The sequence below is a fragment of the Phacochoerus africanus genome, chromosome 8 (genome assembly GCF_016906955.1).
Source record: "Phacochoerus africanus isolate WHEZ1 chromosome 8, ROS_Pafr_v1, whole genome shotgun sequence".
In the NCBI taxonomy this organism is placed as follows: domain Eukaryota; kingdom Metazoa; phylum Chordata; class Mammalia; order Artiodactyla; family Suidae; genus Phacochoerus; species Phacochoerus africanus.
In genome coordinates, this window is record NC_062551.1 from 88,175,545 (window position 1) to 88,200,017 (window position 24,473).

Below are 24,473 nucleotides of genomic sequence, written 5' to 3' on the forward strand. Positions count from 1 at the left end.
AAGGAAAGAAATAACAGCATTTTTAGCAACATGGATGGACTTAGAAATTATGCTAAGCGAAGTCATTCAGACAATGAGACACCAACATCAAATGCTATCACTTACATGTGGAATCTGAAAAAAAAACACAATGAACTTTGCAGAACAGATACTGACTCACAGACTTTGAAAAACTTATGGTTTCCAAAGGAGACAGGTTGGGGGGTGGGGGCATGCGCTGGGGATTTCGGATGGAAATGCTATAAAATTGGGTTGTGATGATCATTGTACAACTGTAAATGTAATAAATTCACTGAGTTCAAAAAAAAAAAAAGCCTAATTTGCGACAAAGCGAGTTTTGAGGCGCCAGTGGACCACTCATGGATGCAGGAACCGAGAGGGGTTCTGACCTCCTCCCTTATCTTCGAAGAGGAGCTGAGAGAAGGTACACAAGGGAAGAGCAGGAGACAGCTTCCCTCTCTCTTGCGTTATTCAGCAGCAGCTGCAGGAAGGGTGTGGAGGACCGCGAGACAAAGAGCGCGCGGCTCTGCCTTTGTCCGCGCGGCCCCTTTAAGAAGCGCGCCCCCAACCGCTAGCCCGCCTTGTATGCAAATTTGGCGGCGAAGCGGTAGCGCGCAGCTGATACCCGGGGACTGGGCTGCGGCGGTTAGTCCTCTCCCGGCCGCCGTCGCCTCCGACATATTGCCCGCAGAAGCTGCGGCGGCGAAGCAGAAAGCGCCGGGGGGAGGAGATGGGTGAGCAGCGCGGGTCCGGCTTGGCCCGGCAACGGGCGCGCTCGGGGGTTAGGTTGGCCAAGCTGCTAATTGCTCCCCCACGCGGACAGGATCCTGGCGAGGGGAGGGGGAGGGGATGTGGTCGCAGAGGGACCCCGCCCCCTCCTGTCGTTTTGCGGGTGGGGCCTCTTGTGGGGGCGGGACATTGGGGCGGAGGGAGGGGCTTCTAAAATGTACACGCTCCTGGGGGCTTTGGTGAGGACCCACTCTGAGGACTAGAGAGGGCGGGGTTTGGCAGTAGGCGTGGCCTTGATGCTAAGAGAGGAGTCCGTGTGCTGTAGGCCCTAGTGCAGGGGCAAACTTTCGGGGTTGCAGGGCCTTTGTACTGGGGGAGGTGGAGCAGGAAGGAGACCTTGCAGAAGAAGGGACCCCACTCTGGAACCGGGCTTCTGGGCAGAGAGAGCTTTTATTGGCTTGTAGGCGGGTTTTCTGGGCTGACAAGTGTGTGTGGGTGGGGCTTCTGGGCTGAGGGGCTTTATGTGGGTGCAGAGCTTCTAAAGAGGGGAGAGTGGGTGTGGGCAGAGCATTCGGACTGAAGGTGCCTGTGTGAGGTTTTCTAAGCCAGGTACAGTAGTGCGTGAACAGAGCTTTGGAGCTGGGGTCTGGTTGGGGGCAGAGCTCCTGGACAAGAACTTTTTGGAGATGTGTGGGAAGAGCTTCCAGGCTAGAAGCTAGGGCAGGTGTGGGGGTGGGGGTGGGGTGGGGTGGGGGTGTGTGTGTGTAGAGCTTACAGGCTAGAAGCTAAGGCAGGGGTGTGTGTGGGTGGGTGGGTGGGTGGGTGGTTGTAGGCTGCTGCGCTGCCATGAGGAGGTATGAACAGGCTATAACTCAGTGGGACTAGGGTGGTGCCCAGGATCTTTGTGCAGGGTAGTGCCTGGGACCTTGGGCTAGGCTGCTAAGCCTAGAGAAAGAGGTTGTGGGTCCAGCATTCTTCCAGAGCCCATATCCTTGACACTGTGCTCAGGCCCTGGAACCTGACCATGAGAATCCAGGATGCTCCTTGAGCTGGATCTTGGGTCCTGCAGGCAGAAACCTCAAGAGTACCCATAAGTGTCAGCCTACAGAGACTTAGAGTATCCAAAAGGAGCAGTGTTCACCAACGCTAAGAGCAGAAGCCCCAGACTCCCAGACTACCTATGACACAGTGAAAACTGAGTTTCCCAATCTGTGGAAAATCTACCTTGCTGGGTTCATTCCCTCATTAACATGTACTTATTGCAGCCTTGCTTTATGGTGGGCACTGTGGTAAGGGGACAGGATACAGCGGTGGAAAAGACAGACCAAGGAAGTCCCTTGTGGCTCAGCGGGTTAAGGATCTGACATTGTCGCAGTTGTAGCACAGGTTGCAGGTGTGGCATGGGTTAGATCCCTGGTCTGCAAACTTCATGTCCCACAGGTGTGGCCAAAAAAAAAAAAAAATCAAGATAGTGACTACTGGAGTTCCTGTTGTGGCTCAGTGGGTTAAGAACCCAACTTGTGGAGTTCCCGTCGTGGCGCAGTGGGTAACGAATCCGACTAGGAACCATGAGGTTGCGGGTTCGGTCCCTGCCCTTGCTCAGTGGGTTAACGATCCGGCGTTGCCGTGAGCTGTGGTGTAGGTCGCAGACGTGGCTCGGATCCCGCGTTGCTGTGGCTCTGGCGTAGGCCAGCGGCTACAGCTCCGTTTAGACCCCTAGCCTGGGAACCTCCATATGCCGCGGGAGCGGCCCAAGAAATAGCAACAGCAACAACAACAACAACTACAACAACAAAAGACAAAAAGACAAAAAAAAAAAAAAAAGAACCCAACTTGTATCCATGAGGATGTGGGTTCAATTCCTGGCCTCACTCAGTGGGTTAAAAATCTGGCATTGCTGCAAGCTGCGGCATAGGTCACAGATGTGGCTCCAATCTAGTGTTGCTGTGGCTGTGGCATACGTAGGCCGGCAGCTACAGCTCCAATTAGACCTCTAGCCCAGGAACGTCCATATGCTGCAGGTGCAGCCCAGAAAAAAAAGAAAAAGATAGTGACTCCACTGACCTTCTGTTCCAGTGGGAAAGATAGACAATAAATATGTTAACGAATGAATTAGATAAAGTTGAAGTGTGAGGAGTTCCCGTTGTGGCTCAGTGGTTAATGAATCTGACTAGGAACCATGAGGTTTCGGGTTCGATCCCTGGCCTTGCTCAGTGGGTTAAGGATCCAGCGTTGCCATGAGCTGTGGTGTAGGTCGTAGACGCGGCTCAGATCCTGTGTTGCTGTGGCTCTGGTGTAGGCCGGCGGCTATAGCTCCAATTAGACCCTTAGCCTGGGACGCTCCATATGCCGCGGGAGTGGCCCTAGAAAAGGCAAAAAGACCAAAAAAAAAGGTTGAAGTGTGAAAAAAATAGAAATAAGATAGAAAGTTATGGGGGCAGATACTTACCAAATGGCAGAGAGGATATAGCATCTGTAAAAGGTAGCAACAAGCTTGGTTTGCCCAAGGAGAGAAAGACCAGGCTGGCTGGAGCATGGAGACGCAGCAGAGAATGATAGGAGATGAGTTTGAAGAGGTAGTCAGGGTCTAGGAATAATGTCAGAGGAATGTCTGATTAAGTGACAGAATGAGGAGTTCCCATCGTGGCGGGGTGGTTAACGAATCCGACTAGGAACCATGAGGTTGTGGGTTCAATCCCTGGCCTTGCTCAGTGGGTTAAGGATCTGGCATTGCCATGAGCTGTGGTGTAGGTCACAGACACAGTTCGGATCTGGCGTTGCTGTGGCTCTGGCATAGGCTGGTGGCTACAGCTCCGATTGGACCCCTAGCCTGGGAACCTCCATATGCGGCAGGAGCAGCCCTAGAAAAGGCAAAAAGCCAAAAAAAAAGTGGCAGAATGAGACACCAGGTAACGGATCCAATATCATTGCTTGTATCCTTGATATATGCTCTCTGGCTTGAGGATCTACCTTATGTTGAGCCCCACAGGAGGACGAAGAGGTCCCAACAGGACATCCTACTGTCGAAATCCACTCTGTGAGCCAGGATCTTCTGGGGGCTCTGGTGGGGGCCACACTTCCAGTGCATCTGTCACCAGTGTCCGTTCCCGTACCAGGTAAACTGCGTTCTGTCTCTTGCCCCTCACTGTGGGCTCACAGGAGCCATCTGGACAAAACACTCCCTGACTGGGCTCATGGATGTGATACTCCAGATGCCAGATGGGGGCTTGAAGGGGTAGGGAGCAACAGCAAAGTCCCAGAGGGTGCTCCCTGGGGCAAATCCATTGGGACATACTGTAATGAGACCAGAGGCCAGGATTCCAGTTATGGTTCTGCTCCTGATTTGCTCGTGGCTTGGACAGGTGGGCCTCCTTTTCTTCATCTATAAAATGGATGTAATCTTCCTTCTCTTCCTGGGGAATTTGGAAAGCCGGAGTAAGATTAGGGATAGGACAAGGCTATGTCAGCTCCCTTGTCTGGCAGGCAGGTTTAGGAAGACTCCATCCTTGCCCTGAACTGCTTTTCTGATCTGACCCGACATTCTTGTGCCCCAGCAGCCCTTGGTAGGATTCTCAGGTCAGCCTCTGATGTTGTTCCCTCCCACCTCCAGGAGCAGTTCTGGGACGGGCCTCTCCAGCCCTCCACTGGCCACTCAGACGGTTGTGCCCCTGCAGCACTGCAAGATCCCCGAGCTCCCAGTCCAGGCCAGCATTCTATTTGAATTGCAGCTTTTCTTCTGTCAGCTCATAGCCCTCTTCGTCCACTACATCAATATCTACAAGACAGTGTGGTGGTATCCACCCTCCCACCCACCCTCTCACACCTCCCTGGTAGGTGCCCAGCTGGGACCCCCTGTTGTGTGTGTGTGTGTGTGTGTGTGAGAGAGAGAGAGAGAGACACACACACACACACACACACATTTGGTTTCAGTTTAGCATGGCTTACCAGGCACCCCATATGTTTGGCCTCGTGCTGGCCATGTAGGAGGAACAGGAAATGGATGATTCCTGAACGCTCACCCCTAATGTGCTCAGCGCCACACTATGCATTGTAAGGGTAGCAGAGATGAATCTGACACAGACTTTGTCTAAAGGAGCACAGAGCCTTAAGTCCTTTGCGGGGAAAGTCACAGGCATACGTGAGTGTTTCACGGAGTAGCAGGAGCTCTCTGCAGAAGGAGAGGGACAGGGGCACCAGTGATCGGAGCAAGAAGGCTCACACACCACTCTCTTATCTCCAGGGACTGTCCCACTTCCCTCCTCTGGGTCCTGTTCTACTCCTCTAGGTATTTTCCTGGTCTGACTCAGCTGGAGGCCTGTGAAGGTCAGAGAGTGGGGACAGTCCCAGTGGAAAGGACTGGGCAGGGGGAAGTGGGTATGTGAAAAGCCCATATATGGGCAGGGGGCCCACGTGACCCCCAGCCTCTGCCCGCCCCCTCCAACAGAACTTCCACCTGATCGACTTCAACTTGCTAATGGTGACCACCATCGTTCTGGGCCGCCGCTTCATTGGGTCCATCGTGAAGGAGGTGATTGGGTCCCAGAGGCTGGCCTGGGGATTTTGGGACTTCCCTTTCACCCTGGGGATGCCAAGGAGACGTGCCCAGCCCTTCCACCTCGAGGCGTCTCCTCGGGGCTCCCTTTGAACGTGGTTGAAGAACATTAGTCACAACCCATGGCTCTCGGAGTTTACTGGGTGCCGAGGGGAAGGATTTGTCTTGCCAGTTTCTGCCCAGCTTGCTGCCCCACATTTCCCTGGGTGGGCTCACGGGCCGTGCTGGGTGGGACTTGGGCACAGCCCCTGAGGCCTCCATCCAAGGCCCCATCCCGTCCTGTCTCGCCCTGACCCAGGCTTCTCAGAGGGGGAAGGTCTCCCTCTTTCGCTCCATCCTGCTGTTCCTCACCCGCTTCACCGTTCTCACGGCCACAGGCTGGAGTCTGTGCCGCTCCCTCATCCACCTCTTCAGGACCTACTCCTTCTTGAACCTCCTGTTCCTCTGCTATCCGTGAGTACCCCTCACTTCACCCCTTGCCACCTAGCACCTGTTCCTGACCTCTGCCCTGAGTGTGGCTGGGTCACCAGGTCCCTGCTCCCAGAAGCCTCACGGGCAGACAGCAACAGTACCTTCTCATATTGTCTGACAACGCCACCCTGAGATCAAGACGATTAGCCTGTTTTTGCAGGAGCAGAAACTGAGACAGGCATTGTTTCCCTGAGATGCCACTGACGGGAAGTCAGGATGGGGCTCAGGTCCGAGTGTATATCCCACTCGGTTCCTGGGAGATGGTGCACAGGCTTCCTCTTCCTCTCTCTTCCCTTCCATTCTCTCTGGTTCTTTCTCTTTCCCTGTCTCCTTGTGTGTCTTAGCGTTTATGGAATCTCTCGGTTCCTCCCCCAGGTCTATGTGCATGCAAGTACCTGCATGTGTGAGTGTTTCTGGGTGGGTGTCTGTGCATGCAGCATGTGTGTGTGTTTCTGTACAAGCATATCTGTATGTCTGTCTGTGAGTCTGCTTTGCTCACTCATTCCCTCTGTGTTGCCAGAATTCAGATGGTTAAGGATGGAAAGGTAGTATCTGAGCGGAGCCCAGGCCTGCCCCCTTTCTGGCCTGGAAGTGGGGAGAACTTTGGCAAGGGGTCCACTCTGGCCATTCCTGGGGCAGGCTCCTGGCTGCTTAGGCATTAACAGTAGTTTCCCAATCCCTGGGCTTTCTGGGTCATGAACTTCCTTGGGCTGGACCAGCTCTGTTCCCTGGGAAGCTTCAGAGCTAGACAGTCCTCCCTCTATATCTTGCGTGACCAAAAGGGCACTATCATGGGAGGAGCACGATCACACTTGCTTTAGTTATAACTGGTTTTTATTTTTTATTGTTTTATCTTGGCCATGCCCACAACATGCAGAAGTTCTGGGACCAGGGATTGAACCTGAGCCATAGCAGTGACAACGCTGAATTCTTAACTTCTAGGCCACTAGGGAACATCTAGTTTTTTTAATTATAAGAGTGATATATGTGTCATATGAAAATATTAAACTTTACAGAGGCTTTGAACATAGAAAGTGAAAGTCTCACATAATCTCAGTTCTCCAGAAAATGATTACTTGCAGCATATCCTTCCAGATTTTGTCTACAAGTGCACACACATACACACTTTTTAAAAACAGAAATGGGATTGATCTCTGTGCATAATATTGTACTGTTGACTACATTTTTCACAGTCATGTAATTTGGTTGTTTTTCCATGGCAAAGTATATGAATCCACCTCTTGTTTTTTGTTGTTTTTTTTTTAATAGCCTCATAGTATTTCCATTGAATAGACTTTTCACATTGTGTTCTGTTTGTTTTCTTTTGGTGGACTTTTGAGTTGTTTGAGCTCAAAAGCTGAGCTTTTCCCTATTAGAAACAGTGAGGCAGGGAATATTCTTTTGCATCTGTCTTTGCACACTTGTCCAGTATTTCTGTACAACAGATCCCCAGAAGTGGAATTACTGCACCAAAAGATATGTTTTATGTTTTTGATAGATAAATGGCCCTCCAGGATTGTGCTGGTTAGAAATATCAGTAATTGGGGAGTTCCCATCGTGGTTCAGTGGAAACGAATCTGACTAGCATCCATGAGGACGCAGGTTCAATCCCTGGCCTTGTTCAGTGGGTTAAGGATCCGGCATTGCGGTGAGCTATGGTGTAGGTTGCAGACGTGGCTTGGATTCTGAGTTGCTTGTGGCTGTGATGTAGGCCAGCAGCTGTAGCTCTGATTCTACCCCTAGCCTGGAACCACCATATGCCATGGGTGTGGCCCTAAAAAGCAAAGAATAAATCAATACAAAAATTTTTGTTAATGTAAGACATGTTGTAAAAAATCAAATCCATTAGTGCTAGAAAGTTTATGAAGAAAAACAGCCTTTCACCCCACCCTCAGATTTTTAGTCCTACATCTGAAAAGCAACTTTTTTCATTTATTTCTCATTTTAAGTGTCTTTTTTGAGTTATCTCCATAATTTTAGTATCCCTTTGCTTCTTTTAAAAATTTACTGATTGATTTTATAGTTGGATAATAGGTTTAACTCATTAAAATTAAAATTAAAATATGTAGGAGTTCCTGTCGTAGCTCAGCAGAAACAAATCTGACTAGTATCCATGAGGACCCAGGTTTGATCCCTGGCCTCGCTGTGGGTTAAGGATCTGGCGTTGCTGTGAGCTGTGCTGTAGGTCACAGACGCAGCTCAGATCCCATGTGGCTGCGGCTGCGGCTGTGGCTGTGGTGTAGGCCAGTGGCTACAGCTCCATTTGACTCCTACCCTGGGAATCTCCATATGCCGTGACTGCGGCCCTAAAAATATGTGTATATATGTATGTATGTGTGTATAGAAAAGAATGTAGAATGCAAATGTCAGCTCCCTGGACTCCTGTCTCCCAGCTACCAAGTTTCCCTTCCAAGAGGTAAACATTAGTGTTTCTTGTTTCTTGTATATCCTGGAAGTAAATGTTCTGTACAAATACAAACACAACCCCCCCACACACGTATATGCACACATGCACACATACATTGATTCCCTCTGAATGACAGATGAAGATTTAGTTCACTTTCCATCCATACTGTTCTAGTTCTAGTATTTGATAACTGTTATTGTTTTTAATTTTCTGTTATGCTTGTATTTTTATTCCATCAATAATAGTCAATGCCAGAGTTCCCATTGTGGCTCAGCAGAAACGAATCTGACTAGGATCCATGAGGACGCAGGTTTGACCCCTGGCCTTGCTCAGTGGGTTAAGGATCCGGCGTTGCCGTGAGCTGTGGTGTAGGTCGCAGATGTGGCTCAGATCTGGCGTTGCTGTGGCTCTGGTGTAGGCCAGCAGCTGTAGCTCTGATTTGACCCCTAGCCTGGGAACCTCCATGTGCCAAAGGTGTGGCCCTAAAAAAACAAAAATGATAATAATAGTGAATGTCTTAATCCCTTTTCTATAAGAACATAATATTAGGAGCCCTACCCATCCACTTTTCCTCCCCTCTCCCTCCTCTCCCTTCCTGGCAGCTGAACTCTTTTATGTTGTCATACTTGACATTCACATTCTCCTATATAGCCACATTTGTCTTCCATTCTTTGTCTAAGGCTAATTCTAAAAATTAAAAGCTAATAAGTAGCCTTGATATTACTATGAATATGAAAATACCATTCACTGCATAGACAAAATTCCTTCTAAGTTACTGAGTTATAATCTTGGGCCTCTTGAAAAAGAAAATTCCTAGTGTCAAGGTCAAATGGTTTCTCTTTTCTTACATTCCATCAGTTGCTTAAAATCACGCCACATTTTGCTTCATATTTAGATTGTAACTTTCTTATATAGCTTTTTGCTTTTCTTGGAGTTTCTAATTGCCTTTCTTTTTTCTTGTTGACAAAAGAATGATGGGCCTTCATCATATCCTCAAGTTTATCCAGCCTGTCAATCATGCTACCTGTTGCCTGGAGTCCATTTTTCCCCCCAAAGACATCCCTCCTGGAGCCCTCCATCCTCCTACTCCAGTCTGGAGTGGTTGCTCTTTAGGCCTGCTGTTCAGCTCTCAGCCTGAGACTTCCCTTCGCTGCCCTCCTGGGTTGGATCCACTGTTTCCTGGATCCCATGTCTTCCTCTTTCTTGGTTTTCTCCCTTATTTTGCTGGAGCGCATTATCAGGTAATTTCCTCAACAGGGGGTATGTGGGAGGTATATACATTCTGAGTCCTTGCATGTCTAAAAATGTCTTTATTCTGCCCTTATACTTGATTGATGGTTTGGCCAAATGTAGATTTCTAAGTTCAAATTCGTACTCTCTCAAAATTTTGAATATTGCTCCATTGTCTCTGGCATCCAGTATTTCTAATGAGAAGTCTGATGCTAGTTTCATTCCAGTTACTTTGTTGATGACTTGTTTCTTTCCTTGGAAAACTTTCAAGAATATTCTATCTTTTGATTGTTTGAAATTTCACAAGGAGGTGTCTGATGTGGAACTTTTGTCATCCATCTTATTAGAATTCTAGGACTTTTTTAACCTGGGGATTTGGGTATTTCTTCCGGTCAGAGAAATTTTCTTGTAGTATGGAATTCCCCTTGTGGCTCAGTGGAAACAAATCTGACTAGTATCCATGAGGACGTAGGTTCAATCCCTGGCTTTGCTCAGTGGGTTAAGGATCCAGCATTGCCATGAGTATAGTGTAGATCAAAGACATGGCTCGGATCTGGCGTTGTTGTGGCTGTTGTATAGGCTAGAAGCTACAGCTCCAATTGGACCCCTAGCCTAGGAACCTCCATATGCCATGGGTATAGCCCTAAAACAACAACAACAACAACAAAAATTTTTTTTCTTCTATTATTTCTTTGGTAATATCTTCCCTTCCTTTTTTTTTTTTTTTCTGTTCTCTGAGACTTCTCTTCATCAGATGGTAGACCTCAAAGATTGGTCATCTGTTTCTCTTACATTTTCCCTCATACTTTTTATCTCTCTCCCTCCTTACCCTCTTTCTTTCTTTCTGTAGCTCTCTCTGTCTGTCTTTCTTCTCTCTTTTTACTTTGCCTTTAGGCAGATTTTCTCAACTCTATCTTCCAGATTTTTTATTGAGTTTTTTTTCAGCAATCATAGTTTTTCATCTCTAAGGCCTCTTGTTTTCCGATTATCTTTTCGCATAGCATTCTGTTGTTTTAAAAATCTTATATTCCCTCAATTTTGTCTTTACCCTGGGACCCATTTTTCTGTTTCATGCTGCTGGTTTTCTAAGTGTAGTTAGTTTCTTTGGTTATCCGTTTACATTTAAGAGTGGAGGATGAGTGGTTTGGGGTGCATTTTCTCTCCCTCTGCCATTGTATATGTAAGTGAGAGGTGTGTCTGGCTCTTCTAAGTGTGTGGGTAGGGCACACTGACCAGTAGACTTTGCTTTAGGATGAGTGAGTGAGGTGCTAGCTGTCAGGGTGTGGGCCCCCATAGGCCAAAAAGAGGAGGGGTTATTATTACTCTAGGATGCCCTCATTAGAGACCTTAGGGTCTCCTCAGTTTATTCATTTTCTTTAGCGAAGAATCCTTCAGGGCAGATTGTGTCAGGCATGTGGGAGAATAGAGGGAATGACTCTAATTCAGGTCTTTGTTTAATCCCATTTGTTCAGCCCTGCTTCTCACTTCCACCCTCCATCAGATATGCTCACTTCAAGCCAGTCTCTCTTGGGGTCAGTCTGGGCAGATAAGTTCCTATGCCCAGTGCAGTTCTCTCCTGGCACATTCTAGACCTGTGCTCTCTGGTTTAGTAGCTTCTGGCTGCCTATTGTTATTGAACATTTGAAATGGGCTAGGTTGTATTAAAATGTGCTGTTACTATAAAATATGTACTGGATTCTGAAGATTTAGTACAAAAAAAGAAAGTAAGTAAAAAAGCTCATTCATAAATAAAGACTATAGGTCGAAATAATATTATATGTATTTTGGGTCAAGTAAAATAGAGTATTAAAATTAATTTCTTGGCGTTTCCTTCGTGGTTCAGCAGTTAACGAACCTGACTAGGATCCATGAGGATGCGGGTTTGATCCCTGGCCTCGCTCGGTGGGTTAAGGATCCAGTGTTCCTGTGGCTGTGGTGTCAGCTGGCAGCTATAGCTCTGATTCAACCCCTAAGCTGGGAACTTACATATGCCCCGTCAGTGTGGCCCTAAAAAGCAAAAAAAAAAAAAAATAATAATATAATAATAATTTCTTTTTTTAGTATGGCTAATGGAAAATTTTAAATTACACATGTGACTCTGTATTTCTATATGACAACGCTGCTCTAGATGTTGATTCCTTCTTCATCTGTCAACATGTTTCCAACTGCTCTCTGAATTTGTCGGGATCACTTATGTACTGATAACCCCCACTCCCATCCTTTTTTTGCTGATGTGTATCTTTTTTCTACTTGTATGTATTTTCTGCATTGATCCTGTCACATCTTGGGTGGAGAGAATGAAAGGGAATCTGCCGTCCTGCATGGGAAGTTGTTCCTAACTTGTGACCTGTCAGAGCAGCCACTTGCCATTACCAAACAATTTAATTGTATCGACTGTCCTTCTTAAAGGCAAAGCCAGGAAGATTTTTTTTTTTTTTTTTTTTAAGGCCACACTATGGCATATGGAAGTTTCCAGGCTAGGGGTCACATTGGAGCTGCAGCTGCCGGCCAATACCACAGCCACAGCAGTGTGGGACCTGAGCTGCAGCTGCGACCTAAACCACAGCTCATGGTAATGGCAGATCCCTGACCCACTGATCAAGGCCAGGGATCAAACCCACGTCCTCATGGATACTAGTCAGGTTCGTTTCCACCGTGCCACAACGGGACCTCCAGAAAGATTCTTAAGTAGTTGTCCTTAAGTTTGAGTCTGAGGCCATTGTATGTTCATGTAGGTGCCCCACTCCCTCATTCCCACTGAGCAGAGTGTTTTGGGAATCTCATTTCAGTGTTCTTTACTGGCCCACAGAATCATTGGCCTGCTTCTTTTCTGAACAAATTGTGCTGATTTTCTGCTCTGGGCCAGACACCATGCTGGGCACTGTTGCAAAGATTAAAACAGAGTATCTATAAAAACACTACCATAATGCCTGCCTGAGCATAGAGAATCAACATGGCCTATGTAACTTAAGGCAAGTGAAGGAAACTGAGGCTCATAGAGGTGACATAACTTGCCCTAAATCACAGCACTAGTAAGTGGCAGAGCTGGGATTTTAATCCTGGCCTATGTGACCACAAAGGTTATGCTCTTAACCTAAATTTTCTAAGTTATTGTGCTTGAACCTTACCTCGAGGAAAGTGGTAGCTTTCCCATTTTATAGACCAGAAAGCAAAACCCAAAGAGACTAATTATAGGAGTACCCAAGGACACTCATATATTCCTTCTTGGAAGTTCAGAATAAAGGAAGAAAACATTGCTATAGATTAAAAAAACAGCATTCTCATTGGCTCTAGCTCCTGGTAGCAGCCCAGGGACCCTTCTGCAGCTGTGTCTGAGGACCTGGGGAAATTGAAAGGTGTAAACTAAAACAAGGAATGCCTAAAAAAACTAAACCAGGAATTCCCTTGTGGCACAGCAAGTTAATGATCCAGTGTAGTCGCTGTAGCAGCTCGGGTCACTGCTGTGGCATGGGAATGTGGAACAAACAAACTAAAACAAAATGAAAAAACAAAGAATGCATGTAAAGTGCACCTATCACAAAGTTCCACATTAATTATCTTCCCTTCTGGGTTATGGGTCTGTCTAGTTTTCCCCTTAAAAGATACCAGCCACACACTCCACCCCTTGAATAATTAGCTTCAGCTCTGACCTTAGGGTACTCCTCAGAGGAATGAGTTTGTACTGTTCAGGGGCCCATTTCAGTGCCTCACACATGATAGACACACAATAAATATTGTTCCTGAACTACCCTCCTCTGCAGAACAAAAAGCTGCCTCTAACACATGCACCTGTGACAGTTTCTACCTCTCTTTTGCGGTAACACATACAACGTACATTTTTTTTTTTCTGTTTTTTTAGGACTGCACCTGCAGCAGATGGAGGTCCCCAGGCCACAGCTACAGCATCGTGGCCTCGAAGCCACGTCTGCGACCTACACCACAGCTCACAGCATCGCCGGATCCTTAACCCACTGAGCGAGGCCAGGGATCAAACCTGTGTCTTCATGGATGCTAGTCGGGTTCATTAACCGATGAGCCATGGCAGGAACTCCCAACATGTACATTTTAAATTAATGAATTACGCATAGTATTTGTTGGCTATCTGTCTTGATCTCTGGTACCAGACAGTTCTGGATTGGAATTCCAGCTTCATTACTTCCTTACTCATTGTGTGACCTTTCAGAATCCACTCCACCTTTCTGAGCTACAGCTTCCTCAGCTGAAAAGGCCACAAAATAACAATACCTAACAGAGTTAGGAGAAATAAAAGAAGAGAATGCTTGTAAAGCACTGAGTCCAGTGTCTGGAGTATAGGTTGTGGCCAGTGAACATGGGCCATGGTGACTCCTGCTGGTCAGCAATAGACTGTGAGGCCAGAACTCATGTCTTACTTTCCACTGCATCCTCGCTGCTCAGCACAATGCCTGGCGCACACTCGGTGTTAACATGTTGAATGGCTGACCATTGGCTGGGAGGCTGGATGGCTAGAAGGATGGGTGAAGTCTCCCCTCTGAGCAGCCAGGAGACCTAAAGTCTGAGGAGGAAAGTCCCTCAGTGGTTAAGGGTCGGGATCCTGGCCCATGGGCAGGCCTGCCCTCACCGCTGTCTTCCCCACCAGGTTTGGGATGTACATTCCGTTCCTGCAGCTCAACTGTGACCTCCGCAAGACCAACCTCTTCAGTCACATGGCCTCCATGGGTCCCCGGGAGGCGGTCAGTGGCCTGGCACGGAGCCGGGACTACCTGCTGACGCTGCGGGAGACATGGAAGCAGCACACGCGGCAGCTGTATGGCCCAGATGCCATGCCCACCCACGCCTGCTGCCTGTCGCCAAGCCTCATCCGCAGCGAGGTGGAGTTCCTCAAGATGGACTTCAACTGGCGCATGAAGGAAGTGCTGGTCAGCTCCATGCTGAGTGCCTACTACGTGGCCTTTGTGCCCGTCTGGTTCGTGAAGGTGCGTTAGCTTAACCCAGGGAGGGCTGGGGCCTCACCCTGCTGCCTGCCCCCCAGGAGCCCTCCTGCTACTCCTGCATAAGTAACTCTGCTGCTTTGGATGAGATTCCCATCTGTTCTCTTGGCCAGAGTGACTACTGCTTTCATTTTAGAGTGGAAAAAACGTGGCTCACTGAGCGGAAGTGGCCTGCACAAGGTCACCCAGCCAGTGAGGGGGCCATGTCATTGTTGTTCACATCACTTGACAGCAAAGTCACACCGTGACTTTGTATTTCAGTGTGGCCATTTCAGCACAGGCACGTCTCAGGGTCCTGCTTTATCATTCAGTGTGAAAGCCAGGATTCATCCAGGTCTGAGTGATGCCGAAAGCCTGTGCTCTCTGTCTCTGGCTTGTAGGGCCATCTGGGAAGGGACCTCCCCAGCTGACAATGGGCTGGACACACTTCTCCAAGGATGGGCTGCCCTGGATGATGGGGGTTGAGAGGACCTCTTGTCTGTTAGGCACCTACAACATGCTAGAGTTTCCAAGGACGTTATAATCCTGCTCAAGTCTCTCAGAGGTGGTTACTCTTATCCTCACTTCATAGATGAGGAAGCTTGGAGTTCCCATGTGGCTCAGCAGGTTACAGACCCAACTAGTATCCAAGAGGATGCGGGTTCAATCCCTGGCCTCACTCAGTGGGTTAAGGATCTGGCGTTGCCGTAAGCAGTGATATAGGGCACAGATGCAGCCTGGATCCCATGTTTCTGTGGCTGTGGTATAGGCCGGCAGCTGCAGCTCTGATTCAGCCCCTAGCCTGGGAACTTCCATATGTCACAGGTACAGCCCCAAAAAGCAAAAAAAAAAAAAAGAAAAAAATAGATGAAGACGCTAGAGCTCAGAGAAGTGAAATGACTTACCTAAGGTCCCATAGCGAATAAGCAGCAGAGCCAAGATTTGAACTCATTTTTGTTGGACCGCAGACCCTGTTCTCTGACTCAGAGTGGTTGGCAGTGGGAGCATTTCTCTGTGTAGAAAACTTAGCAGTGAGCACAGGGTTTAAGTGCACCATTAAGCCGCCTTTGTTAGGTGTTTGATCCTTGGTCTCAGGCCACCCCCGGGTCTCTGGGGCTGTCTGGACCTCCGAGGCAGATGGAATCAGGGAAGGGGGAGGAAGGGAGGCCATTAGGGGTGTCCCAGGCCTTACCCACCTTCCCACTGCCCCCAGAACACACATTACTATGACAAGCGCTGGTCCTGCGAGCTCTTCCTGCTGGTGTCCATCAGCACCTCAGTGATCCTCATGCAGCACCTGCTGCCTGCCAGCTACTGCGACCTGCTGCACAAGGCCGCTGCCCACCTGGGCTGCTGGCAGAAGGTGGACCCAGCGCTGTGTTCCAACGTGCTGCAGCACCCGTGAGTTGCCCTTCCCCGACTCACCCAACCCCAGCTCCCCTGGTCAATGTCTGGAGTCACTAGCACCCTCCCCTAACTGATTCTCTCCCCACCCCTGCAGCTCATCAATTCATTTATTTAGTTATCAAATAGCTTTTTTTTTTCTTTTTTCGGCAAGACCAACAGCAGAGCAAATAGTTTTTGAGTGTGTTTTGCAGGGCCCAGGAAGGACGTATCCCCTGTCCTTGGGTAACTTTCAGTGTCCTGGAGATGGGGTGGGGGGCAGGTGGTAAATTCATGGACCAGTTGACTTTCTCATTCACGGACTTACTCGTTGACTGATTTGCTCACGCATCCATTCATTGCTTCCCTCTTTCCACTCACTCATCCGTCCAGTCAGTGGGTCGTCTACTTTTTCAGCAAACATTTACTTCCACCTCATCCATCCCAGGCCTAGTGCTGTGTATCCAAGCTGCCGTGAGCTTGGACTTTGACCTAAAGGCAGAGGGGCACTATGGAGGGTTTTGAGCAGTGGAAGGACCCATTCCCAAGTGTGCCTTAGAAACATCCATCTGATAACAGGAAATGGTCTCTGTTAGTTGACGACATACCCTGGCCAGGGGAGGACCACCACATGGAGCAAATGGCTTAGATGAGACCCCTTGAGGAGTTCACAGTCTGGTGGGGGTGACGGCTGTGTACACAGAGGTAGGATGAGGGAGCTGAAAGGGACCCAGCTGCAGGCTGGCATTGCCCTCAGAGCAAAGGCAGAAGTCACCCTGCTCAGGAGCCCTTAGGTGCTGGGCTGTCCTCCCCTCAGCCTGACCCATCCTTCCCGGTGCCTAGCCTCTCCACAGCCCTTCATCACAGTGGTTCCACCCAGGTTATGCTAATTGTCCTGCCTGTATTCCCCCATTAGACTGGAAGCTCCTCAAGGCTGGGATCACCTCTGAATCACATCTGAGTCTTGGGCCCAGCTCAAAGCCCGGCAGAGAAGAGGCCCCTAGGACAGGTTTGTAGAGGTAGGCCCACAGAGGTGCAAAGGGAGGCCACAGAGGCCAAGCCTCCTGATGTTGGCCCTCCATGCTAATCAGGGTCCCTCTCAGACTTCATCCAAGTGGTTCAGAAAAGGGATGGGTATTATGGGACGATGGGGGCTTGGTTAGCCTCAGGCTCTGAGGGGGTTGGGGGTGGAAAAATACTCCATGGCTGAACATAGGGATAAACCCGTCCATGGCTCACCGTGGTCCCCAGATAAGACCCAGGCTCCTTCACGTGACTCCCCATGATGAACAGGGTCCTGCCAGCCCTTTCTGCCTTGTCTCTTCCCACGCCCAGACTTGTACTCCTCTCTAGCCAGACCCAGTCTCTTTGGATCCTCAAAGTCTGTATGTTCTTTTGTATCCATGCTTTTGCATATGATGCGTGTTTTGCCTGCAATGCTCTTTCCAGCTTCCCTTTCCTGTTTAATTTCTGTTCATCCTTCAGCATTGTACTTCCTCCAGGAACACTTTCCTGACCACCCAGGATAGGTTCAATGCCCTGCCCTCTGCTCCCCCGACCCCACAATCCCATGATCATTGCACCTAACGCTTTCTGCTGTGTTTGCTCAGTTACTTGCCTGTCATTCCAGGACCAAAGCTCCTGGAGGTCAGGGTCCTTGTCTGTTAAACAGTCGACCGTCTTCTCACTTCTGGAAAAATGCCTGGCTTGTGATGGGTCCATAGCAAATTTTTGTTTGTTTATTTATTTTTTTGGTCGCCCCCCCCTCAGCATATGGCATTCTTGGGCCAGGAATCAGATCCAAGCTGCAGTTTCGACCTACATCACAGCTGCCCAACAGCAGATCCTTTAACCCACTGTGCTGAGCTGGGGATCAAACTTGCATCTTGGCACTGCAGAGATGCTGCTGATCCCATTGCACCACAGCAGGAACTCCCACAGCAAATTTTGTGTGTGTGTGTGTGTGTGTGTGTATAGTCCTTTTTTTAAGGTAAAATTTACATACAGCAAAAGGCACAAATATTTTTTTTTCTTTTTGGCCATCTCGTGGCACATGGAGTTCCCAGACAAGGGATCAGATCTGAGCTGCAGTTGTGACCTAAGCCACAGCTGCAACAACACAAGATCCTTAACCCCCTATGCCAGGCTGGGGATCAAGCCTGTGTCCCAGGGCTCCTAAGACGCCGACAATCCCTTTGTACCACAGTGGGAACTCCCACAAATCTTCAAGTATACAATTCTTTGTGTTTTGATAAAGACATACACACCCATGTAGCCCATCCCCCATCAAGATATAGAACATTTCCAGCCCCTCAGAAAGGTCTTTATGCCCCTTCCCCATGACCCCCTCCGCTTGGCAAGCATCTTTTCACTTCCTTTCACCATAGCTTAGTTTTGCCTCCAAAACACATAAATTAAATCATACAGTAGGTATTCTTGGGTCCAGTTTTTTCCATTCGGCATAATGTCTACAAAGTTCATCCATGTTGTTGTGTATAATCTGGTAACTGTTTTTAAATGAAGAAATCAATAGGACAAGAGTGTGAGAGTGAGCTTCTTGCAGACGTGATTCTCAGTCCTCTGGCCCCGGACACTTGGAGTTACTGAGAGGTCTCACAGAACACTGAAAAAAAATTCCCTGGTCCAAAAACCTTATCCGCATGCTCACTGGGGCCTCTCTGTGCCAGACCTTGTGATGTGCTGCAAAGACACAGAAATAAATTGGACACCATCCCTTCCCATCAGCGCTCCCAGACCAATGAGGGATACAGGCAGATAAATAATCGACAAAGCACTGAGGAGAGTGGACCAGTAACCACGAGGTTGCGGGTCTGATCCCTGGCCTCACTCAGTGGATTAAAGATCCGACATTACCGTGAGCTTTGGTGTAGGTTGAAGATGCAGTTCAGATCCTGCGTGGCTGTGGCTGCGGCATAGGCTGGCAGCTACAGCTCCGATTCAACCCCTAGCTTGGGAACCTCCATAGTCCTTGGATGTGGCCCTAAAAAGAAAAAAAAAAAAAAAAGGCTCCTGAACTCTGTGGGGAGTTTGGGAAAGGCTTTCTGGAGGATCTTAGATTTCAAAAGATGACAAAGAACCTGCCAGAAAGATGAACCATCAGGAAGGGCAGTCCGATGGGGAGGAGCACCTTATGCAGAGGCAGGAGCAGTTAGGTGTGCTGGATGAGCCGGAAACTTGAGCAGGTGCTGTGCAGTGTTAGTCCACACAGCCCTAGAGGCCAGGCCAAATCCTTGGGGACCTGACTCCCGGAGCACTGGAAAGCTTTGAAAAGGTTTGGGGGAGAGAATTGTCAGGTTCAGCTTGGTATCTTCCAAAGACCACCCAGAGTTCTCCTGTGGTACAGCAGGTTAAGTATCTGGCATTATCACTGCAGTGGCTTGGGTCACTGCTGTGGTGTGGGTTTAGTCCCAGGCCCAGGAACTTCCACATGCCACAGGTGTTGGCCAAAAAATACAGAACAGGAGTTCCCATTGTGGCTCAGTGGGTTAAGAGTCTGACATAAGGAGTTCCATGGCTCAGGGGAAACAAATCTTACTAGTAACCATGAGAGAATGTGGGTTCGACCCCTGGCCTCTCTCAGTGGGTTATGGATCTGCATGGCTGTGGCGGTGGCTATGGCGAAGGCCGGCAGCTACACCTCCGATTAGACCCCTAGCCTAGGAACTTCCATATGCCACATGTGCAGCCCTAAAAAAGACAAACAAAAGAATCTGACATAGTGTCCGTAAGGATGTAGGCTTGATCCCTGGCCTTGCTCAGTAGGTTAAGGATCCGGCATTGCCATGAGTTGTGGTGTAGGTCGCAGATGCGGCTTGGATCCCGCATTGTTGTGGCTCTGGCGTAGGCTGGTGGCTACAGCTCCGATTCGACCCCTAGCCTGGGAACCTCCATATGCCACGGGAGCGGCCCTGAAAAGGCAAAAAGACAAAAAAAAAAGAATGCAGCTTAGATCCACCGTTGCTGTGGCTGTGGTGTAGACCAGCAGCTACAGCTCCAATTCAACCCCTACCTAACCTGGGAACTTCCATATGCTGCAGGTACGCCCCCCCCCCAAAAAAAATATACCAAAGACCCCTCAGCTTAGGCAGCTGTGTGGTGGACTGCTTAGAGGCTGGAGGTGAAATTGATTGGAGGCTAGATGAAGAAAATGAGCCCAGGGAGGGAAGAGGGTTTTCTTAAAATCCCTCAGAGACATGAATGTCAGCCCTAACCCTCCCTACTCCCAGGGCAGTGGCTTTCTCATGATTCTTACCCCACTTTACAGAAGAGGCAACTGAGACCCAGAAAAGGAAAGTCACTGTGTCTGAATGATAGCAATGGGAGTAGAGCCCTGCTGGTCACCCCATGCCTAGTCTTCCAGCGTCCCCTTGTGTGGGTGAGCCGGGTATAAGGGATTCTGTTGGGCTGTGTCTCCAGGTGGACTGAAGAGTGCATGTGGCCACAAGGCGTGCTGGTGAAGCACAGCAAGAACGTCTACAAAGCAGTGGGCCACTATAACGTGGCCATCCCCTCCGACGTCTCCCACTTCCGTTTCCACGTGAGTCTCCTCCCCTGGGAAGGAGGGTGGGGCCTGATCTAGAGGGCAAACTAGGCAGAAAGGTGATGCCATAGCAGGAGAAGGCTATTTTCACTATTTCCCAAACCCCAAAGAAGACAGCGCACACATGCAGCCCAGGAACAGCCATGCAAGTGATCACGTCATAACTATAGCTCACTTGGAACCAGATCTTTGAAAACATTGAGTGGCAGTGGAAGAGATGATAAAAGGAGGGGTTCTTGGTGGTGAGAATAACTACGATCATCATTTCTGGAAATTCCCTGGTGGTCTAGTGTTGGGATTTGGCGCTTTCATCGCTGTGGCCTGGGTGCAATCCTTGGTCTGGGAACTGGATTCCAAAAAAAAGAAAAAAACAAAGAAACGTCATCATTCCTTATTGTGTGCCAGGCATTGTGGTAGGCACTTCTGTGTATCCTTGCAATCAGTCTGCACCGCAACCTTGTGTATGAGAGAAATACCAGGGCTATCCCAGGTTTCAGGTACTGAAATCGGCTTAGAGGGTTTAACTTGTTCCGAGGGTTTCCTACTGGGAAGCTTGGAAAATAATGGTAATGGCTTATGGTCCTAGCACTATGGAAAAGGGCCGCTCAGCAGCATCTGGGCTGGTCTCCATTTTACTGTCAAAATCCTTTTTTCCAACATGGTCATAAACTAAAATTTGATATATAGGGGACCACATGGTGCTTCTCTATTTTAAAGGGTTGGACGTTCCTTCACGTTCTGCCCCCACTGCAGTAGCCCCTAAAGACCTCCCCAGGAGTTCCCACTGTGGCTCAGGGATAACGAACCCAACTAGTATCCATGAGAATGTGGGTTCGATCCCTGGCCTCAGTGGATTAAGGATCCAGTGCTGCCATGTGCTGTGGTACAGGTTGAAGACGCTGCTCAGATCTGGCACTGCTGCAGTTATAGAGTAGGCTGGCAGCTGCAGCTCCAGTTCGACCCCTAGCCTGGGAACTTGCATAAGCCACAAGTGCGGCCCTAAAAAACAAACAAACAAACAAAAAATGGAATTCGCATTGTGGCTCTGCGGGTTAAGAACCCGACTAGTATCCATGAGGATTCTGGTTTGATCCCTGGCCTTGCTTGGTAGGTTAAGGATCCAGCATTGCCAAAAGCTGTCAAAAATGCGACTCGGATCTGGTGTTGCTGTGGCTGTAGCGTAGGCCAGCAGCCACAGCTCCAATTCGACCCCTAGCCTGGGAACCTCCATATGCCACAGGTGCAGCCCTAAAATGAAAGAAAGAAGTCGATTAGGGATCTTAAACAACTTATGTGTTTTAAGTAGTATTGGCAGAAAGAACACCACAAACAAAGGCAGAGGTAGCAAGGTCCACGCCCAACCCTCCAGAGGCTTCCTCCCCACCCAGGTCTGCATGGGGCCCCAAGAGCCTGACCCCTTCACTGGCCCACCCAGAACCCCCATCCAAGAGGGGGGGCTTCTGGGCCATACTTTCCAGCCCTTGCCTACTCTTTCCCCGGCAGTTCTTTTTCAGCAAACCCCTGCGGATCCTCAACATCCTTCTGCTGCTGGAGGGCGCGGTCATCGTCTACCAGCTGTACTCCTTAATGTCCTCTGAAAAGTGGCACCAGACCATCTCACTGGCACTCATCCTCTTCAGCAACTACTACGCCTTCTTCAAGCTGCTGCGGGACCGCCTGGTACTGGGCAAGGCCTACTCGTACTCTGCCAACCCCCAGAGGGACCTAGACCACCGGTTCTCCTAAGCCCCAGGGCGACCCCAGGGACCACATCCAGGCTTCAGCCAGGGGCTCTCTGGGAGGGGGCTTTTGGGGAGGGTTGGGTGAGGGCACAAAACCACAAAAACAGACAAAAAAAATCCACCAGAGCTTTGTATTTTTGTTACATACTGTTTCTTTCTTTGATAATTGATGTGATTATCAAGGGGGGAAAAAAGTCCTATTTTTATACTCCCAATAAACCCGTGTCCTGTATTTCTTTCTCTTTTTGCCGGTCAGGTGGATAGCAGAGGTGTGGGATTCTGGGCCAGAAAGCCCTGTGTGTGGCTGCTGGGACCCCTGGCAGCTCTGCCTTCTCCAGTGGAGAAGAGGTGAGGAGATGGCAGAGGCAGGCCTTGTCTTTTTTTTTTATAGGGCCTCACCTGTGGCGTATGGAGGTTTCCAGGCTAGGGGTCCATTTGGAGCTGTAGACACCAGCTTACACCACAGCCACGGCAACGCTAGATCTGAGCCATGAGCCACATCTTTGACCTACACCACAGCTCATGGCAACGCTGGATCCTTAACCCACTGAGCAAGGCCACAAATTGAACCTGTGTCCTCATGGATACTAGTCAGATTCATTTCTGCTGAACCACTGCCAGAACTCCTACAGGCCTTGTCTTAATCCAGTTTTTTTAAACGTACAATGATAATCCCCATTTTTAATTTTATTTTAAAATTTTTATTTAAAAAATTTTTATTTTGGAGTATAGCTGATTTACAATATTGTGCTAGTTTCAGATGTGTAGCAAAGTGACTCAGTTATACATACACATATATCCATTCTTTTTCAGATTCTTTTCCCATATAGGTTGTTACAGAATACTGAGTTCTCTGTGCTATATAGTAGGTCCTTGTTGATTATGTTTTATATATCGTAGTATGTATGTATGTTAATCCCTAACTCTTAATTTATCCCTCCCTCTTCCCAGCTCTCCCCTTTGGTAACCATAGTTTGTTTTCTAAGTCTTTGAGTCTGTTTCTATCTTGTAAATAAGTTCATTTGTATCATTTTTTTAGATTCCACATATAAGCAATATGTATTTGTCTTATCTGACTTCACTTAGTATGATAATCTTTAGGTCCATCATTATGTCATTCTTTTTTATTGCCGAGTGATATTCCATTATATATATGAACCATGTCTTCTTTATCCATTCCTCTGTCAATAGGCATTTAAGTGGCTTCCATGTCTTGGCTATTGTAAATAGTGCTTCAGTGAACACTGGAGTGCATGTATCTTTTCAAATTTTGGTTTTCTCCAGTTATATGCTCAGGAGTGGGATCGCTGGATCATATGGTAGTTCTATTTTTAGTTTAGTTTTTTTTGTCTTTTTGCCATTTCTTGGGCTGCTCTCGCAGCATATGGAGGTTCCCAGGCTAGGGGTCCAATCAGAGCTGTAGCCACCAGCCTACACTAGAGCCACAGCAACACGAGATCCGAGCCGAGACTGTGACCCACACCACAGCTCACAGCAACGCTGGATCGTTAACCCACTGAGCAAGGACAGGGATGGAACCCGCAACCTCATGGTTCTTAGAATTCATTAACCACTGCGCCACGACGGGAACTCCCTATTTTTAGGGTTTTTTTTTTTTTTTGTCTTTTTTGCTATTTCTTTGGGCCACTCTCTCGGCATATGGAGGTTCCCAGGCTAGGGGTCTAATTGGAGCTGTGGCCGCCAGCCTACTCCAGAGCCACAGCAACGCAGGATCCGAGCCGCGTCTGCAACCTACACCACAGCTCACGGCAACGCCGGATCGTTAACCCACTGAGCAAGGTCAGGGACCGAACCCGCAACCTCATGGTTCCTAGTCGGATTGGTTAACCACTGTGCCACGACGGGAACTCCTACTTTTAGTTTTTTAAGGAAACCACATACTATTCTCCATAGTGGTTGCACCAACCTACATTCCCACAAAACAGTGTAGGAGGTTCCCTTTTCTCCACACCCTCTCCAGCATTTATTATTTGTAGACTTTTGATGGCCTTAATCCAGTTTTTATTGCAACTCTAGGAGGTAGGTACTGCTACTCCTATAAGTGAAAAACATGAGGCCAAGGAGCTATAGTGACTTGCCTAAGGTAACACAGCTGAGAAGTGGTAGAGCAAAAAACCCTTGGAAAGGGTTACAATCCTAGCAGAATATTTTTTGTTTTTTAGATTTTTTTGTTTTTTTTTGTCTTTTTAGGGCTGCACCCGCGGCATATGGAAGTTCCCAGGCTAGGGACTGAATCGGAGCTGTAGCTGCTGGCCTACACCACAGTCACAGCAACTTGGGATCCAAGCCGCATCTGTGACCTACACCACAGCTCATGGCAATTCAGGATCCTTAACCCACTGAGCAAGGCCAGGAATCAAATCCGAGTCCGTTTCCTTACCATCGAGCCACGATGGGAACTCTTTCTTTCTTTCTTTCTTTTTTAATC

The 24,473-nt window shown here is 48.5% G+C and overlaps 1 protein-coding gene across 4 annotated transcripts; it reads left to right on the forward strand.

Annotated features, from left to right (window-relative positions):
• Nucleotides 1-583: 583 nt before the first annotated feature.
• Nucleotides 584-22,256, forward strand: TMEM39B (transmembrane protein 39B). 4 transcript variants are annotated; one of them, XM_047793037.1, is made up of 9 exons: nt 584-734; nt 3,719-3,845; nt 4,340-4,559; nt 5,174-5,257; nt 5,580-5,734; nt 14,008-14,344; nt 15,552-15,739; nt 20,159-20,279; nt 21,786-22,256. In XM_047793037.1, exons 1-9 carry the CDS (start codon nt 731-733, stop codon nt 22,026-22,028), a joined length of 1,479 nt encoding a protein of 492 aa, XP_047648993.1. In that variant the 5' UTR covers nt 584-730; the 3' UTR covers nt 22,029-22,256. The 4 variants fall into 4 exon arrangements, with proteins under 4 accessions (XP_047648993.1, XP_047648996.1, XP_047648995.1 ...); XM_047793039.1 differs by lacking the exons at nt 584-734; nt 4,340-4,559 and having other exon boundaries at nt 3,725-3,845; XM_047793038.1 differs by lacking the exons at nt 584-734; nt 3,719-3,845; nt 4,340-4,559 and adding an exon at nt 4,647-5,052.
• The last annotated feature ends 2,217 nt before the right edge of the window (nt 22,257-24,473 follow it).

What these genes read in the sequence shown, in the direction of transcription:
- TMEM39B (XM_047793037.1), top strand. An exon ending in CTCCTGTTCCTCTGCTATCC is followed by an intron (nt 5,735 to 14,007) that starts GTGAGTACCCCT and finishes CTTCCCCACCAG; the next exon opens with GTTTGGGATGTACATTCCGT. An exon ending in TGCCCGTCTGGTTCGTGAAG is followed by an intron (nt 14,345 to 15,551) that starts GTGCGTTAGCTT and finishes CACTGCCCCCAG; the next exon opens with AACACACATTACTATGACAA.